General features: G+C 40.2%; 1 protein-coding gene across 13 annotated transcripts in view; it reads left to right on the top strand.

Annotated features, from left to right (window-relative positions):
• Positions 1-2635: 2635 nt before the first annotated feature.
• The window catches only part of ABI1 (abl interactor 1), an 87064-nt gene continuing 70923 nt past the window's right edge, over positions 2636-18776 (top strand). For 3 of the 13 annotated variants that reach the window (XM_006063179.4, XM_006063177.4, XM_006063171.4), the window contains exon 1: positions 2639-2941. In XM_006063179.4, the coding sequence (XP_006063241.1) occupies positions 2825-2941 (117 nt within the window). In that variant the 5' untranslated portion in view covers positions 2639-2824. Of the gene's footprint in view, positions 2942-18776 lie in introns of all 13 variants that reach the window. The other 10 variants (XM_006063174.4, XM_006063180.4, XM_006063176.4 and 7 more) reach the window with 7 other exon arrangements.

Genomic DNA, 18776 nt, shown 5'->3' with positions numbered 1-18776 from the left:
GAGGGTGTAGAGAAAAGGGAAAACTCTTGCACTGTTGGTGGGAATGTAAATTGATACAGCCACTATGGAAGATGGTATGGAGATTCCTTTAAAAACTAGGACTAAAACTATCATATGACCCAGCAATCCCACTCCTAGGCATATACCCTGAGGAAACCAAATTTGAAAGAGACACATGTGTCTCATTGTTCATTGCAGCACTATTTACAATAGCTAGAACATGGAAGCAACCTAGATGTCCATCTACATATGAATGGATAAAGAAGTTGTGGTATATATACGCACAATGGAATATTACTCGGCCATAAAAAGGAACACCTCTGAGTCAGTTGTAATCAGGTGGATGAACCTAGAACCTATTATACAGAGTGAAGTGAGTCAGAAGGAGAAAGATAAATACTGTATTCTAACACATATATACGGAATCTAGAAAAATGGTACTGAAGAATTTACTTATAGGGCAACAACAGAGAAACAGACATAGAAAATAGACTTATGGACATGGGGAGAGGGAAGAGAGGGTGAGATGTATGGAAAGAGTAACATGCTGCTGCTGCTGCTGCTAAGTCGCTTCAGTCGTGTCCCACTCTGTGCGACCCCATGAACCACACACAGCACACCAGGCCTCCCTGTCCATCACCAACTGCTGGAGTCCACCCAAACCCATGTCGATTGTGTCGGTGATGCCACCTAACCATCTCATCCTCTGTCGTCTCCTTCTCCTCCTTCCCTCAATCTTTTCCAGCATCAGGGTCTTTTCAAATGGGTCAGCTCTCCACATCAGGTGGCCAAAGTACTGGAGTTACATAGATAGCCAATGGGAATTTGCTATATGGCTCAGAAAACTCAAACAGGGGCTCTGTATCAACCTAGAGGTGTGGGATGGGGAGGGAGATGGGAGGGAGGTGCAAAAGGGACAGGAGACATGTATACCTATGGCTGATTCATGTTGAGGTTTGACAGAAAACAACAAAATTTTGTAAAGCACTTATCCTTCAATAAAAAATTAATTAAAAAAAGAATGTTATCGACAGCAGTAACTTTAGTTATCTGACGCTGGTTGATTAGTGTTGTTAGCACAGGATTGAAGTCAAAGGGGTGGAAGAAATGAATAAAGTTTTGGAGAGAGAAATTAATTATAAACTCAATAAGAGATCTTGGTTTTAAGGAGACTCCTTTTCAGTTTCACGTGTACAACATAGTGAATATTTTTAGATTATATGTATCTGTTTGCTTTTAAATTGTGTCTTTAAAGGTACAGAGTCGGAGAAGGCAATGGCAACCCACTCCAGTACTCTTGCCTGGAAAATCCCATAGACGGAGGGGCCTGGTGGGCTGCAGTCCATGGGGTCGCTAGGAGTCGGACATGACTGAGCGACTTCACTTTCACTTTTCACTTTCATGCATTGGAGAAGGAAATGGCAACCCACTCCAGTGTTCTTGCCTGGAGAATCCCAGGGAAGGGGGAGGCTGGTGGGCTGCCGTCTATGGGGTCGCACAGAGTCGGACACGACTGAAGCGACTTAGCAGCAGCAGCAGCAGCAGCAGCAAGGGTACAGAGTAGGCTTCCCAGGTGGCACTAGCGATTAAGAACCAGCCTGCCAATGCAGGAGCCGTAAGAGATGGAGGTTGGATTCGTGGATAGGGAAGATCCCTGGAAGAGGGCATGGCAATCCACTCAAGTATTCTTGTCTGGACAATCCCATGGACTGAGGAACCTGGGGAGCGACTAAGCACTCATGCAAAGGTACTGCTGCTGCTAAGTCACTTCAGTCGTGTCCGACTCTGTGCGACCCCATAGACGGCAGCCCACCAGGCTCCCCCGTCCCTGGGATTCTCCAGGCAAGAACACTGGAGTGGGTTGCCATTTCCTTCTCCACATGCAAAGGTACAGATTATCCTTACTCAAATTGTACCTGCAATGTTTACTTCATTGCTTGGTATAGAGCTGGCAATATCAAGCATTGACTAAATTTTAAGTGAATTGAGGGCAGCAGAAGTTTAGACAGTAAAGCCTGAGTCGCGTTATCTCTAAAAAGATAGAGGAAGTAAAGATTTGGAGTTTTCCATATTTAATCCCTTTTAATCCTTGACTCTGATGCTGACAGGGATTTGGGGGCAGGAGGAAAAGGGGACGACAGAGGATGAGATGGCTGGATGGCATTACTGACTCGATGGACGTGAGTCTCAGTGAACTCCGGGAGTTGGTGATGGACAGGGAGGCCTGGCGTGCTGCGATTCATGGGGTCGCAAAGAGTCGGACACGACTGAGCGACTGATCTGATCTGATCTGAATCCTTGTCAGAATATCTGATTCCTAGTGAATCAAATTCTGCCAAGCTTCACAGCCTTCTCTGGGAACCCGGTTCATTCTCTAGAATCACCCTGTGGCGCCATCTCCCGGAGCTGTCAAGAAACTTGGGATTTAAAACTCCACCCTCTTTCCAAATTCTTTTATTACTCTCCTTCCGAGTCTTTTTCGGAGCCTTTCTGGACGCATGCGCCTTTGATGGGCAGCAAGCCATGGAGAGACTACAATTCCCAGAAGGCCTTGCCAAAGTGGGGGGGAAATCCCATGGTCCGGGGAAGAGGGAGGGAAAGGCAGGAAAGCTCGCGAGAGAACGAGCTTGCCGCGCCTGCGCGAAGTGGGTGGAGGCGGGTGGAGAAAGTGAGGAGGAAGAGGAGGAGGTGCTGTCCCACAATACCAGGCGGGAGGGCGGGCAGGCGGTTTGTATCCGGGCTGTGAGGTGCTGGGAGCCTCCGCGGACCTTGCTGTTGCCTCTGTCTCTTTAACGCGAGAGGAAGCGATGCGGAGGGGTGGAAAATGGCAGAGCTGCAGATGTTACTAGAGGAGGAAATCCCGTCCGGCAAGAGGGCGCTGATTGAGAGTTACCAGAACCTGACCCGGGTAGCGGAGTACTGTGAAAACAACTACATACAGGTGAGCCGCGCGGGCGGGCGGGCGGGCGGGCGCTGCCGGCCGGGCCGAGGACCCGCACTGGCCGCCCGAGTGACCAGCCCACTGGGCGGGGTGGGGAACTGCCTAACCCCAGCGGCAACCCCAAAGCCCAGACACAACCCCAAGCTCAGCCGGGGTAGATAGCGAGCGGCCGGGCTCGGGGAAGTCGGGCTGTGATACAGGAAGTGGCTGCGGTGGTTGAAACCCCAAGAAGCCGAGAGAGAAAATGGGCGAGGGATCCCGTAGCCGCGGCCGCCGCAGCCCGGCGCCCCGCTGCCGTCCTCCTCCCGCGCCGGGCTCGGCCCCCAGGACCGCGCTGCTCTCCAGCCGCCTTCCACCCGCTGGGCTTCCGTCCCGGAGTCCCCCGCCGCCGGCCGAGGGTCTCGGAGCGGCCGACTGAGCGTAGAGCCGAGGGCCGGGACGAGGAGAGTCAGGAGCCGGAGGGGAAGCGGGGGTGCATCGGGGGAGGGTGGGGTGGGGGCGATTATGTCAGTTTCAGCCCAGAGGGTGTGTCTTTTATTTATTTATTTTTTAAAAAAATTGGTCATGAGTCACATCACATAGACCTCCCCGAGGAGAGGAGGAAGCGGGTGGGGAGCGAGGGAGGGCGTAGAGAAGTTAACCTCCGAATTCCCTTTAATTGAAGGTTTGTAAATCTGCCTGCCTGTCGGTTTTCAAGTTGGGTTTTTTCCCCTCTCATCAATTTCACTTCCGCCCCCACCACAATATATTCTAGAGACTGTTAGGGCGGTCGTTAGTGTAAAACGCAAATTATCCTTAACTACTTGGGAAAATGGCTTGAATATTCTCTCTTCCCTAAAAGTTCTTGAACTGGTGGCTTCTTAAGTAAAAATAGAACGGTATAATCGCCGGTTGCTTTTTTTCCCTGAGGTTTGTCTCTTTCCATCCTAAATACATGTACAGAATGAATCTCCGAACTACAAGTGTAACGTCAAATATGTTGCTGTAAATTTATTAGAAAATTCTTGTCACTTTTCTATGACAGGGGTTGGTTGTTTGCTTTTAATGTTTGAAAGTGAATTATGTTGTGTGATAGTTTAATTTGTAGATCTTTAACTGCGTAAACTTAACAGTTTGCGGTAGAAGCAAATAAAAGTAGCAGAGTCCTTTGCATCAATGTAATGGCACGAAAAACTTGCTTGTTAGTGGAAAGGCATGACCAAAACGTGCTTTGAAAGGTTGGGGTTATTGCAATTGAGAACTAAAGTATTTATAGAAATGCATCCCATGCGATTATCATTTTTAAGAACCAATCGTTTCTGTGTTGGCAAATACTTTTCCTCTTTATTTTTAGAAGGAGATACTGTTTTCAGAACATTTTGAATATTTCTCAATTCCCATATTAGTAACATTGTGTTTTCAGTAGCACTACTAGGAATTTATCTCATAAATTTTTTCAGGCTTTTAGTTTAGAAATTCCACTGATAAACTTGTTGAGTGCCTGCCACAACTACTGTATTACTTGTTTTTGCAAACTTTATATTTGGCTATTAAGAAAATACTCTTTTTTTTTTTTAAGAAAATACTCTTAAATCTAGTAGGAATGTGAATATAGTTTTCAAATAGAAACGCTGTCTTACAGTTTATCGATACTAAAAGTAAACGCGTTTTATTTAACTTCATATGAAGAACCTTAAAATTGAAGTGAATCTCAGTTTGCTGCAGATATTAAAGATTTTGAAAGCCAAAGGAAGAGCACAGAAAGTTAAATTACCACGTTCTAGAGAAGTCATTTCTTTGTAGAAGTCAGCGGACTTCTACAGGCGCTTCATAAAGGGCTGTTTTCTTTCTGTTTTGCATGTTGGGAAATCTGACAAATATATGGTGTGGTAACAGCTACGTGTTTTAACCTGTCTGTTGAGTGTTTCTTTTTCAGGTAGTTGTGTGCTGTTTTTTTGTTTTTTTTTTTTCCTTCCTTGACCCCTTTTCTTTTCCCTTCTTGCTACCATCATGTAATTTTGAAGCACTGTAAAATTTCATTATATCTGTAAATAAATAAATCATTCTGTTTCTCTTGTGGTCTTTTAAGCATGTTAATACCATGGTGCTAAGATGCACTGTTGCTGGCCCCTAGTTGGTTTTTGTTTCTGGTGATCCTCAACACCAATGAGATACTCAGAAGTACTGGGGGGGAGAGGGAAAGGATGAAATTCACACACAGCAGTGTTTATCTTTGTACCTTTGGGCTCATGAAGCTGGTCACTAGGTGCTTTCCCAGGAGGCTCAGACAGGCTCCACAGATGACATGCACTTTGTGGAAGTTGATGTGGTGGTAGCTGATTTTGTGATCTGCAGTGGTGCTGTGGGGAGGGGACAAATAGTACTGGAAATATCCATTTGGAAGTCTTTTGAGATCTCTCTGTATCCCTTCTATGACTGACTGGGTAATGGCCAACACCCTGTGTAAACATAGCTTCACTTGGAGAAAGTATATGGTCACTTGTGTTTTGAGAATTTTTTTATACCCAAGGTGAGTTAAATTATTGCCTGAGTGATTTTCATCCTGAGAATTTAGTTTTGTGATTTTGTTTCTTTCCTGCACTTTGGAAGTACAGTTCTGGTAAGGTGTTTAGCTGGCAAGTTCTTTTGGCTGTAGTGCATTTGAGTCCTTGAGCACTTTGTTAACTCTTCTGATTCTGTTGACTTTATTAAATTTTATTATTAATAGCAAAACTCCTCAGAAGAGTCTGCTATCTTTTAAAAAGGAATTTCTTAGGGGAAAATGGTATTCAAAATAGTGTATTTTATTTAGACATAAAGAAAAATCTTTGCCTTTTTCTACCTTAGTTAGAATTTTCTGGTGGTTATGTCAAGGACAGTCACTGTTCCAACTCGAATTCATTTGTTCTGGCCAGTTCTCTGCACTCCACTTCAGGGTCCATACTGTCTTTATCATAGGGACTCTGGGGGAGTAGGAAGGAGACACAAGTGAAAAGGAGCAGAAACTGTTTATGAAAGATTTCTCAGCCTAGGTTGAGTAAGGACAGAAAAGTCTTACTTACCTCTCAACTTTTTAATTTTTTCCTCTGGAATCCCCCCCATAGGGGCTTCTTTTGGGTCAACAGGTATATCCTGAAGTCTGGGAGGATGAGGGGATACCATCAGTGAGCTGCTTAGTTTAGCTTGGTTTCCTGTACCTGGGACGTTATTTGTATTCATTTGCTCATTAGACTGATAATCTTGGAAGGCAGGTAATTTTTTGAGTGGGAGCACTTTGGAGTAGGTAGAAACTGACTCTCTTGGTACTCTATAGTTTATTCCAGTTTATAAAGTGATGTCACTTAGGTATTACAGTAATTCTATGATCTTTTTCTTTCTCCTTTCCTTTTCTTTTTTAAACAAATGAGCAATCTGAGATACTGAGACATTGAATACCTAGCCTAAAGTTCCATATCATGTATGAGATAGCGCCTGGAATCAAACCCAGATTTTCTGATTCTGCATCCTAAGTGGATAAAAAGAATGTATGAAGAGGGTAATAGAAAAGGGAAGAGTAAGACACCTGCTTCTGCTTATTGAGTACCTACTCTGTCACAGTCTTTGCTGGTTGATTTGTATTATCTTTAATCCTTGCAAAAACTCTGTGAGAGACAGTATTCTCTTACAGATGAAGAAATTAGGACTCGGAAAACATAAAACAGTTTTTATTTTATCATACAGTTAGGGATTGGCAGTCAGGATTTCTCTGTAACTCTCACAGGCTCTAAAAGCCATACTCTTTCCATATCACACTGTCTATAGATGCGAATGAGTCCAGAAATGTCATGAAATAAACAGACTCTTGTGGGTTGTGTCTGGGATCCTCACAACTATTTAACTATTGTTTCCTCTGAGTTCCAAGCTGTACTATAAGAACAGATATGTTTGTAATTTGGGAACTTGCCCGAATCACAAAATACAGTAGCTTTGGCACTTGAAGTATTGAATTACAGGAGTTGTAGGCTAGTTTTTCACTGAGCTCACTGGTCCCTTTTCCTTTCTTGTGTGTTTTTGCCTTTTTCCTCTTCTGAATCAGCTTTGCAATTGTGATAAGGAAATTTTTAGAAAAATTAGTAGACGTTAACAAAACAAAAAACTTCTTGAAATATTTGGAGTAGTTCTGATTTCCACACAAATTGTGTTCAGGTAAAGACAGTCAGAATGATTGCAGAGATGAGGACAGGTTAGAAATGGTAGAAATCTTAATTGCACTTGAAAGTTTGAGTAAAACAGTAGTTTGAGAAATTAGAGATGTAGTTTGGAAATTTATAATACATGAATTAGGGTTTAGTAATGCTCAACATGGTGATTCTAGTTAATAATATTGTGTAATTGCTAGGAGTGTAAATCTTAAAAGTTCTCAGTATAAGAAAGAAAACTTGTAAATTTGTGTGGTGATGGTTAACTGGACTTACTGTGGTGATCATTTTGCAGTATATACAAATAATAATGAATTATTACATTGCACACCTGAAACTAGTATTGTTATATCTCAATAAACAGAATGGAATTTTAGATAATTTTATGGAAGTTCCTCAGTTAATTGTTAGATTGACCTATATCGTGTCATAACATTAATTGAACATTAACGGCAACCCATTCTTGCTTTGAGAATCCCATGGACGGAGGAGTCCATGAGGTCTCAAAGAGTTGGACATGAACGAGCAACTAACACAGTGCTGCCATTAAACAGGCAGAATCTGACCTTGCATGTTAGGTCTTAATGAAAGTCCATTCATAAGAGTGGAGTTTTATACCAGTTCTTACTGATGCTCTCAAGAGTACTGAATATTCTTTAGGGCTGCATATCATTTGAATGTTTGTATTAAAACAAACATCTTTTTTTCATTTTGTGACTACAGTACCACTAAGAACTTGACATGTGATACTGTGATCTAGTTCTGGTCTGTGATTCTATTCTCAGTTTTAGCTTGTTTTTGTCCTTTGGAGAGAAGTGTTTTTTTTGTTTTTGTTTTTGTTTTAGAAAATTGTTGAAATAATCCCTTCAAATAAGAACACTTTTCTAATTCCTCTTCTGCGTGTGTGCTTTCTCCAGTTGGTTCTGATAGGTGGTGAATGCTAATACTCCTTAAAGTAGAAAGATATTTGGGCCATTTGAGTTCTGATCAGTGTTATTTATTTATTTATTGACATATAGGATCTTAGTTCCCTGAAGAGGGATCAGCAGTGGAAGCATAGTCTTAAGCACTGGATGGCTGGGGAAGTCCCTCTAGGGCTATTCAGGATAACTCTGTTTATCTCAGGTTAAATTATATTCTAGGAATTAGACATTTGTGAGTTAGCAGACAAGAATGTATTAGCCAGAGAGGAAGATGCTAATATTGGGACAAGAGGTTGAGTCAAATATTAGAAGAGATATAGACTGTAATTTCCATGAAAATAGTGGTAGTACAAAAAGTAAGGTAAAAGTCATAGTTAAAAGCTAATTTTGGAGCATTTAAAAAGTTTGAATTTGAGGGGAGCTGTGTATTTTTTCTAATGCCTTTTAGTGTTGATTATAACTTTTACTGAAATTATGGCTTGGTTTTTGAATAATATTTTGAAGAATAAAGAAGTCAAGCCCTGGAACTAAAAACTTTTTAGACCTTAATATTTGTTTAATACGACATCATGTTAAAAATAAGGGATTTTTTTTTTTTTTTTAACTGCAAAATTAAGAAGATAAGGCATTTGGAAAATGGTGATTACTGGATTTTGTTTTTAAAGCAAATAGCTGACACATACCTTAATTCTATAGAAAGGAGACTTGAAGTTTTTTAAAGTACCCAAATAGGTACGCTTAACTAATTTACCAATTTTCTTCATTTACAAAATGAAATTTTCTGAGATATAGTTGGTAGAGAACTAGTATTTGTGAAAAAAACCTAAAAGCAAAACATCCTAAGGAATGTTATATGTGTTTGGCGCATGGGCTTAGTTGCTCCATGCATGACATGTGGGATCTTCCTGAATCGGGGTTCAAACTCACATTTCCTGCATTGGCAGGTGGAGCCACCAGGGAAGCCCCGAAGTCTTATTTTACTAATTTTTAGCATAGTAAATTTCAAATGTACTCAAAAATAAAGAGACTAGTATAATGATACCCCCAAATGTTCATCATCTGGCTTTAATGATTGCCAGCTCATGGCCATCTATCATCCTCTCCTGTCTCTTTACTGTTCTGGTAAAGTCCATCTTTGACGTATCATCTAATCCATAAATATTTTAGTATGTATCTCTACAAGATAAAAGTCTTATTAAATCCACTGCACAACTGCTATATGTGGGGGAAAAGATAATGAATGTTACTATAATTTATTTAGGACAGTAAGGAGTAGAGAGCTTCAAAATTGTTAATATATTTTAAATTTACAACCAGTTTTGTTAGTAACTCCTGCCATAGATTGATTAGAATATAGCTATATTATTTACTTCATAATGCAGTTTTAGAAATTGAGCTATAAGTCATATAATATAAAACCAGGAACTTTAAAGTATACAGTTCAGTGGTATTTAGTACATTCAATGTTATGCAACCACTGCCTTGATGTATTCTAAAACATTTTCATTGCTCCTCAGAAAAGCCTGAGACTGTTAAGCAGTTTTGTCCCCATCTCAACCACCCTGCCCCCAGCACTTGGGATCCACCAACTTGCCTTGTGTCTATCAATTTACTTATTCTATATATTTCATATGAATGGAATTATACAGTATGTGGCCTTTTGTGTCTCTTTGACTTGTATTAGGTGTAATATTTTCAAGCTTGGTTCATTCACTTGTTAGCATGTGTTAGTACTGTATTCCTTTTTATGGCTGAGTAATACTCTAGTGTATGTATATAATACCACATTTTGTTTATTCATCTCTTGGTTCCTCCATTATGCTTCCCTGGCACCTCCTTACCCAACTACCACCACTGATTGATCTGTACCACGTCCTGTTGATTCTTCCTCTTAAATATCTCTTTAAATTAGTCTTCTCTGTCTCCATTGTACTACCCTAGTGTAAAGCTTAGACAACTGCTCTAGCTTCTGTCTTTACATTACCACATATCCCCTCTGATCACATCCCCATTATCCACACTGTGGCTTAACTGGCACTTTCAAAATGGAAATCTGATCATGTCACTCCCCTGCTTAAAAGTTAGTCAGTGACTCTTCATAAATATGCAGCCTCGCAGTGAGGCCTGTCATATATGGTAGGTCATATATGGTATAGCTCCTGTCTTTCTAGTCGTGCTACGTTCATCCTGTTGCTCTAGTTTTACCAGTCATAACGCCCTTTCAGTTTTTTGAAATTTCATTCTTTACCTTTGCAAATGGTGTTCTCTAACTAGAAAACTTGTTCCTCTTGGTCTAAATATCACTTATGTGTCAGGTCTTGTAGTTCAGGTGAAAAATTACCACATTCATTCATCGTTCTTCATTTGATCAAAATCTTTTGAGTACCTTCCAGGTACTACAGATAAAATAGTAAGTGAGGCCAAGTTCCTACCCTTAGGAAGTTTTCATTATAGAGGGGAGGGGACAGAGGATCCCCAACCCCCTCTCCCCAAAAAACACAAAGACTTTCACATAGGGAGAAGTGCTGTTTGGAAAGTTAAATAGGGTGACAGGATGCAGAAACCTGGGATTGGGCAGGAGGAAGTGACACTCTGGAGGTGACCTTTGAAATGAGACCTGGAGGATAGGGCATCTTCCCTTTGAGGATCTAGGAAAAAGGCAAGTTCAGAGGCTCTGAGATGGGAAAAATCTTTCTAAGGGTTATGTCTACAGGGTAGTGAGAAGGAGACTGGTGGGAGAGAGGTCAGAGAGATTGTCAGGGGTCAGATCACATGTAGGCCTTGAAAAGTGGTTGGATTTTATTCCAGGTGTGATAGGATTATCATTGCAGTACTTAATTTACTTTTTGAAAGAATCATTCAGGCAACTGAGTGGAAAACATACTGAAGGGAAAGCAAGAGCAAAATTTCCAGGAGGGAAGGGTATTATTATAATAGTCCGGGCAGAGAATGAGAATTGCTTGTACTTTGTTATGGGGTGAGGAATTCAGGGGAGAGAGAGGTTGGCCGTTTTTAAGGCAGAGCTGAATAGGGCTTACTGATGGATTGACTATGCGGTATGAGGGAAAGAGGGATTGAAGGATGACTCCTGGTCAGAATTATTTTCCTAACTGTGTCAGTGGATGGCTGCACATGGGCAGGGGGCTATCAAGAGTGCTCTTGTGGATGTGTGTTCAGTCCGCATTAGATTTGACAGTGAAGTAGATAGGCTAGGTAGATAGTCCTTCTGAAGTTTAAGGAGGAGTCAGAGTTAGAGATCCACATTTAGGAGTCATCACAAAATAGATTACCACTGCCTCATAGATGTGAGCCCCATATCTAATTTAAAATTTTTATAATAGCCATATTAAAGTATAAAGAAATAGGTTGAAATTAATTTTAATAACATTTTATTTACTCAGTGCATCCAAAATATAATTATTTCAATAAGTAATCAACAGAGTTTGTTAATGAGATATTTGCATTCTTTTTAAAGTACCAAGTCTTTGGAATTTGATGTGTATTTTATACTTGGAGCACATCTTAGTTGCGAAGTAGATAGTGAAAAACTGGGACAATTAGTGAATGGGAAGTCCTGTGAAATCTAAGGATTGTTTAAATTGAGGTGATAGAGCAGGTGAACTGCAGAGATAGAAGAAGAAATTGGATGTTCAGAATACAGGATTTTTAAAAATCTAGATTTTTGAAAATGGTGTAAATACTAGTGATGACCATGGGGGGTTTTGACAGTGATGAAGAAAAAAATGTTTTAGTTCAGGAAGTCTGGAGACTGAGAGGCCAGGGTTTGGGGTGGATTATCTGAGTGAATGTTGACATCACTAAGAATAATGACAGGAATGATGATGCATTAGTGAGTCCTTAGCAAAAGAGGGAGTGATGAGGATGTTGGTAGATGACAGTAACGAGGTTACTTTCTTAGAGATCTCTTCCCTCCGAGCTCAGTTTATACTCCGTTCATTGCTCCCCTAGAATCCAGTGTGTTTCCTCTGTACACGCATTACATCTGTTTGACACGATGCTGATCTCCAAGAAAGCAGGTGTACCAGGTTTGTCGTGTTCATGCCCATGTCTCCAGTGACTGCCCGTTGCCTGGTATGTAAGCTCTGAAAAGTTTACATGGACTATGCAGGGAGTCTGGAAGGTTAGTTCTCATCCTCATTCTGTCACGAATTAGTTGTATTTTAACCAACCTTTAACTCTTTTGTTGTTGATATTTAGTTACTAAGTTGTGTCTGACTCTGCAGTCCCATGGACTGTAGCCCACTAGGCTCCTCTGTCCATGGGATTTCCCAGGCAAGAATACTGGAGTGGATTGCCATTTCCTTCTCCTGCTAACTCTTATCTTCTGTAAAAGGACAAGTTTAAACTAGATTATGTCCAATTGCAGTTCTGATGGTTTTTATTAGTTTGCTTCTGACTTTTTAGTCTTGTAACTCTGGTGCTTTTCATTTGTTTGTTTCTGAGTTATTTCTTCAGTTTCCTCTTAAAAACCCTCTGATTTACTTCCACTTATTCCTTCTGTATGTACTGTGTCAAAAATTAAAATGGAGAAATTTAAAACATTTATTAATTCGTTTAAAATAACGTGATGGGTTTTAACATAAATAATATAAATAGTAATTTTTTGAAAAATATCCATAGGTTTCTAAAACAAAAAAAAGTTTGAAAAGAGTGGCATAGTTTTATGACTCCAAATCTCTTTAGTGTGTGGCTGCTGCTGCTGCTAAGTCACTTCAGTCGTGTCCGACTCTGTGCGACCCCACAGACAGCAGCCCACCAGGCTCCCCCATCAAGACTCCCCAGGCAAGAACACTGGAGTGGGTTGCCATTTTCTTCTCCAGTGCATGAAAGTGAAAAGTGAAAGTGAAGTCGCTCAGTTGCGTCCGACCCTCAGCGACCCCATGGACACAGCCTTCCAGTCTCCTCCGTCCATGGGATTCTCCAGGCAAGAGCACTGGAGTGGGGTGCCTCTGCCTTCTCTAGTGTGTGGCTGGAAGACAACTAAATTCTCGTATCTACTTCTGCATTCAACCTATTGTGATACTTTATTTTGGTTGAAGTATATGGGAAAAATTTGGCTTCATACACTTATGTAGTTTGAAAGAGAAAAGTATTTTAATAGTCCATGTATAAAACTATGGATAATTTTGTTTGATATTGTATCGAAACTTAGATAGTAGTTCTTAATGGTTTGTTGCAGTGTGGATTCTGAAACAATGTCAACATTTTATACTCCAGTACATTAAAAATTATTGCATGGGTCATTTGAATGGAAAATATTTGTTCATTTAGTTATGTGGATCCTTCTGAATGTTGACCCATTCCATTACAGGATATTAAAGAAAAATCACATTCATTAATATCACTGCAGATCTACATGAGTCTTAAGTATTGAAAAGCTTCCAAGCTCACATTGGTGGATTAAAGGTTTCCAAAATTCTAATGTTTACTTGAAAGCTCGAATTTTACTGTTGGCAACAAACATTGCCAAACAAAACAAACAAGAATTTTCCTTGAAATGATGATAGGCTTACTTCATTCACTTTAAGGAAGATGTCTGCCCAATGTCCAGTCTGATTAACCATAGTTTGTCAGTTGTCTTTTGAGGTAACACGTAGTTTTTAAAGTTGTTTTTTGAAGTTCCATGGAAAAATGACTTACTTAGCTTGCACAAGTGTTTTTTCCTATTATACTTAGAATGCAGCAGAATTGTCACACAGAATATTAAAAGACATCTTGTCAGAAAAAAAGGCAAATAGCGTTAGTATTACTATGAAAACAATAGTTTTGACCTTGTGAATCTCCTGAAAGGGTGTGAGGGATCCTCAGTAGCCTGCAAACCACACTTGGAGAAACTTTGATATGAATAGTTGGTTTAGAAGGCTTAACATCTTCCATTTAAGGTAATGCTGGGAGTCTGAATTTTAAATATCACTGTATACCACTGTCTGTAGTGAGCATCTCTGACTTAAAGCTTGTGCAATACTTCATAAAAACTTTAAAGTTCCTTCTGCAGGAATTCTGTTAATACAGCATATTCTATGTTAATCATTTTTGATGGTTTCTTATATTCTGGGTGTTAGTTTTTCTCTGTATATTTTACTTTTCAGCACTAATTTCCAAATAGTTTTAGTTTCATATATCTGTTTTCTCCAAATCTTACCCAAGTCAAAAGTTTGGTAATTTGTTTGAATAAATTTATTTGATTAATAGGAAGTTGTTTACATTATATGATTTTTATAAAGTAATATGAAACACTGATCTTAAATTGTTTATAGTAATCATTTAATTTTTTTCTAATTTGAGTATGTTCCAAATTAGATTTGAAGAAATCTGTTGTTGATATTACCTATGGTATATATATATCCCTTTTCTGTACTGATTTATGTCTTAAAAAAAAAAACCCAACTAAAGTGGGAGAAAAAGTAAAAAAAAAAAAAAACAACAACAACAAAAACTGGCTTTTTGTTTTGTTTCAGCTCTTTCTCTGGCATTTTTCCTCTTAGGCTTTTTTTATACTTTTAATAAAAAAAACTTTGGATTAATCCATCTCTCTTTCATAAAGGTAGAGAAGTCTTTTGGTTTTCAGCTCCATGTTTCATTACAATTAATAATTAATCATATTCAGAGCTTGCTTAGGGAGACAGACTGGTGATACTTCCATTCTTTCAGAATAATCAGAGAATGCCATAAAAATCCTAAAGAAAACAGGCAGATTTTTACAAGTTTCTAAGTTTGGAACCATGGGAATGCCCAGTAAAATGAAACATGCATAATTATATGTAATGTACTTCATTGTATTACAGAATATATTAGTTTGTCCCCTATTCACTTATTCAGCAATTTTTGACTGCCTATTATGCCCTGAGTGTATTTTGCGAATCAGATATGATTTCTGCCTCCCTCACTAATCAAATCACATGCTGTAATAAATTTTATCTGGGGAAACACATGTTGACATGAGAGTGTCCTGTCAGGTGGTTCCACCTAGCCTGGCAAACCAAGGAACGAACGCTGGGATTGAGATCTGAAGGGTGGCTATATTGATAGTTAACCAAGATATTGTGAGGGAAGGAACGACGCTGTCCCTACCAGAGGGAACCAGGAGCATTATATATGCAGGCCCAAAGGTGAGGGAAGGCAGAATGATTTTGAATGAGTTATTAATATAAGCCCTTGTGCTCTAGAGTATAGTGAGCAAAGAGAGGATAGTGATCTGAGAGGAGTTAGGTCAGGACCAGATCATTACGGTTTTATAGGCTGTGTTAAGGGTGTTGGTCTTTTTTTCTGAAGCTGATAAGAAGACATTGAGAATTTTAAGCAATGGGATGGCATTATCATTTTTACTCTTTAAAGATGACTCATGTTTAGAGTGGAGAACAGATTGGAAGGAGGCTGGAGTACGTATGGATTGGAAAGAGCTCAAGAGGAGATGGGGGGAGGCTGGTCTTGCATGATGATAGTGAGTGGTGGTGAATTATCTGAATTTTCTTGTGCCTGGAATTGTTGTGATAGGCTGTGACTACTTATTTTTCTTTGCTAGAAGGAAGAGTGTTTGAGGCTGTAGAACTGTATTAAAAGTAACTCAACAAATAGTTATTAATTGCATTCTCTGTAAAAGACTCTTTGCTAGGTGTTGTGATGTCAATATTATATGTAGTATAGTTATGTGAAAAATCATTGAACCATAGCTTATAAAGCCTTAAATTTAGGGAAGAGGAAACATTCTGTATGGAAGAAAATTGTTGCTTTTGAAAGGTTTTTGGTTTTAGTTTTGGCAGTCAGTAGAATTTTGCTTATGCAAAGAACAAATGTCAAGCAGCATTTTTTTTTTTTTTTAAGGAGCACATAGGTAATGAAAAGATTGCTGTAAAAGATTCTGATAATTCAGTTGCAGTCAAAGCAGAACCGAAAGTCCCCCTTCCTCCTCCTTCCCATTTGCCTGCCCACCCCTCCTCCCAACCACTGTCAGTCTGTTTAGTATCCTTGCACTTTTTGCTCGGAGGATGAGGATGCAGAGTGACCAGGTAGAGGACGGTTGCATCTGTCCACACATAAAGGGTATTTCTTGAATTGAGATAGCTGTAGTTAAGAGAGAAAAGGACGGAATAGGTGCCAGAAGAATCAGGAAGCTTGGTAAAGGGGATACGGTTGATAGGAAAGGGAGAACTCAGAGATGACTTATTTTACCTGGAACCGTTCTCCAGCATAAAGCTAGTACGCCCACAGAAAGTAATTTGCAGTCACAGAAGTGAATCTATAGACCTTCTCTTTTTCAGCTGTTAGTACACAGTTGGTTCCACCACACTCCAGCTTTTACTCCTCCACAGTTGAATTGATTGGCAGAGCAGTGGGCTGAAGAATAGGAATACGGCTTGATGTTAGCTGGCAGCGTGGGCAGCAGGGGAGCAGGAGAGAGGAAAGGGAGGGACCATAAGTTCTCCTTGGCTGTGTACTGTTGGGTCAGGAGGCGAGGGGCAAGTTTCTCCTTCTGATGTTAACTGATGTTCTGTCATAATCTCCTGTGTTTCAGATCGCTGCATTTTTAGACACGTGGATTGAGAACTCCCCCTTTCAGAAAGGATCTTGTAGAGAGAATTTTAAGGAACAGAGCAGTGTTTGGGGGTTTCAGGGAAGTTTGAATGCTTCATAGCGTGAGTTTGTCTGAGTCATGAGTAACATGGAAGGGGAGGTTGACAAGTGAGGGATCTAGGTAGTAAATACAAAATGCGCACCAGGGCACGTTTGAAAGAGCTGAAAGTTGTTTGATTTTGATAGTGTCAGTTGCCAGGGAGGGTAGTGGGGGAGATGAAGGCTTGGTCAAAAATATCCCTCAACTACTGTCCTTCAACGGTAGAAAACCAGTGTAGTGTTTCCCAGCTTGGAAAACAGAGAAACCACATTTTAAATGTAAGGTAACATTGTTAAGGTGAAATTGTGCTTTTGCCATGTCCTGATATATACTCTGTTCTTTTGTGTGGACACATTTGGTATAATCAACAGATGTCATTCAAAAGTGGGTAAATGCAGCAGAAATGAATTACAGGTCTGAATAAATCACTTTTGTATCAACCATGTGTCATAACTTGGGGACTCCTTGCATTAGTGGGCTTATTATTTGTATTTAATAATGCGGAATATAGAGCCACCTTATCTCCAGTTTAGTGGTGCATTTCTTTCACACTCATCCTTATTCTCCCTACTCCTCCTGCCTCACTCTCCACCCCACCCCAATCCCCTGCCAAAAAGAGAAGAAAGGCAGGCAGGGAGCATGGTACTGTCTGTATGAAATCCTGCCACTCTGAGGATTTTTGTTTGTTTTTTGGGCTAAGAGGTAAGGTGTGTAAGGTGAGAAGAATAAATATGTTTACAATCCAGAGAAAAATTATAAAGCTTTCCTTTTACAGTCAGGCTGAAGTCTTAGAAAAAAATTGAGTTTCACCAAAATGTTTTGACCTCACGGATACTGTAAATCATGTAGTGGTCTTGTTTCTTTGCAGACTCATGGAGATCAGAGCCAGACTTATGGCTCCAGTTTATCATGTAATTCTCTGTGGTCTCTGTGGTCTGTGTATTAGGGTCCTGCCTTTATCTTCTGTATTATTGGGTATCCTGATTTTTATCTTGTATATTTTCCTGTTTTATTGTATAGATTTTTCTGTTGGTATATTAATAGCTAATGGTCCTACCCCTAGGCCAATTAAATTGTAATCTTTTTAGATGGGAGGTAAGGGTTAGGTTGGGTCTAGGGCTCTGGAATTTTTTAAAAAGCTCACTGGGGATGTCATTATCCACTTCGGGTTGGAAATCTCTGTTCCAGAGCAAGAGTGGTCAGTGTTTTCCCAAAGGGCCAGGTAATACCAGTATTTCAGGCATTGCAGGCCAAGGGGTCTGTCACAACTACTAACCTGTGTCACTGTAGTAAGAAAGCCATAGATGCATGTGAATTAATAGCTGTGAAGGTGTTCTCATAGAACTTTGTTTGCCGAAGGTAAGTATTTGGCCTGAGGGTCATAGTTTGTTGAGCTCTGTTCCACAGCCCGAACTAGTTAAACTGCTGATGCATCAGAACTGTGCTTGAGCCAACATACTGAGGTGAACGGATTTATTTTTTTCTCTTTAATTTTTTTCCCCCAATAGACTTTTTAGAGCAAGTTTAGCTTCACAGCCAACTTGAATGGAGGGCACAGATTTCCATGTGCTGTCTGCCGCACATATGCACAGCCACCCCATTATCAACACCAAGATCGAATTGTCAGGATGGCATATTCATTACAGTTGAGGAACCTACATGGACACATCATTAGCACCCAGAGTCTAGAGTTTGTTTACATAGCTTAGGGTTCACTCTTGGTGCTGTACATTCTTTGTTTTTGGTTTTCTTTTTCATTCTTTGGGTTTTGACAAATGTAGAATGACATGTGTCCACCATTATACTATAGTACGGGGTAGTTTCACTGCCTTGAAAATCCTTTGTTCTTCACTTACTCATCTCTCCCTCTTTCCTGACTCTTGGCAATAAATGATCTTTTTACTGTCTCTACATGCAAAGAGTTGACTCATTGGAAAAGACTCTACTGCTGGGAGGGATTGGGGGCAGGAGGAGAAGAGGACGACAGAGGATGAGATGGCTGGATGGCATCACTGACTCGATGGACGTGAGTCTGAGTGGACTCCGGGAGTTGGTGATGGACAGGGAGGCCTGGCGTGCTGCGATACATGGGGTCACAAAGAGTCGGACACGACTGAGCGACT

This window comes from Bubalus bubalis, chromosome 14 (assembly GCF_019923935.1).
Source record: "Bubalus bubalis isolate 160015118507 breed Murrah chromosome 14, NDDB_SH_1, whole genome shotgun sequence".
Taxonomy (NCBI): domain Eukaryota; kingdom Metazoa; phylum Chordata; class Mammalia; order Artiodactyla; family Bovidae; genus Bubalus; species Bubalus bubalis.
The sequence above is the reverse complement of the archived record's forward strand: the minus strand, read 5'-3'. Positions and strand labels throughout refer to the sequence as shown.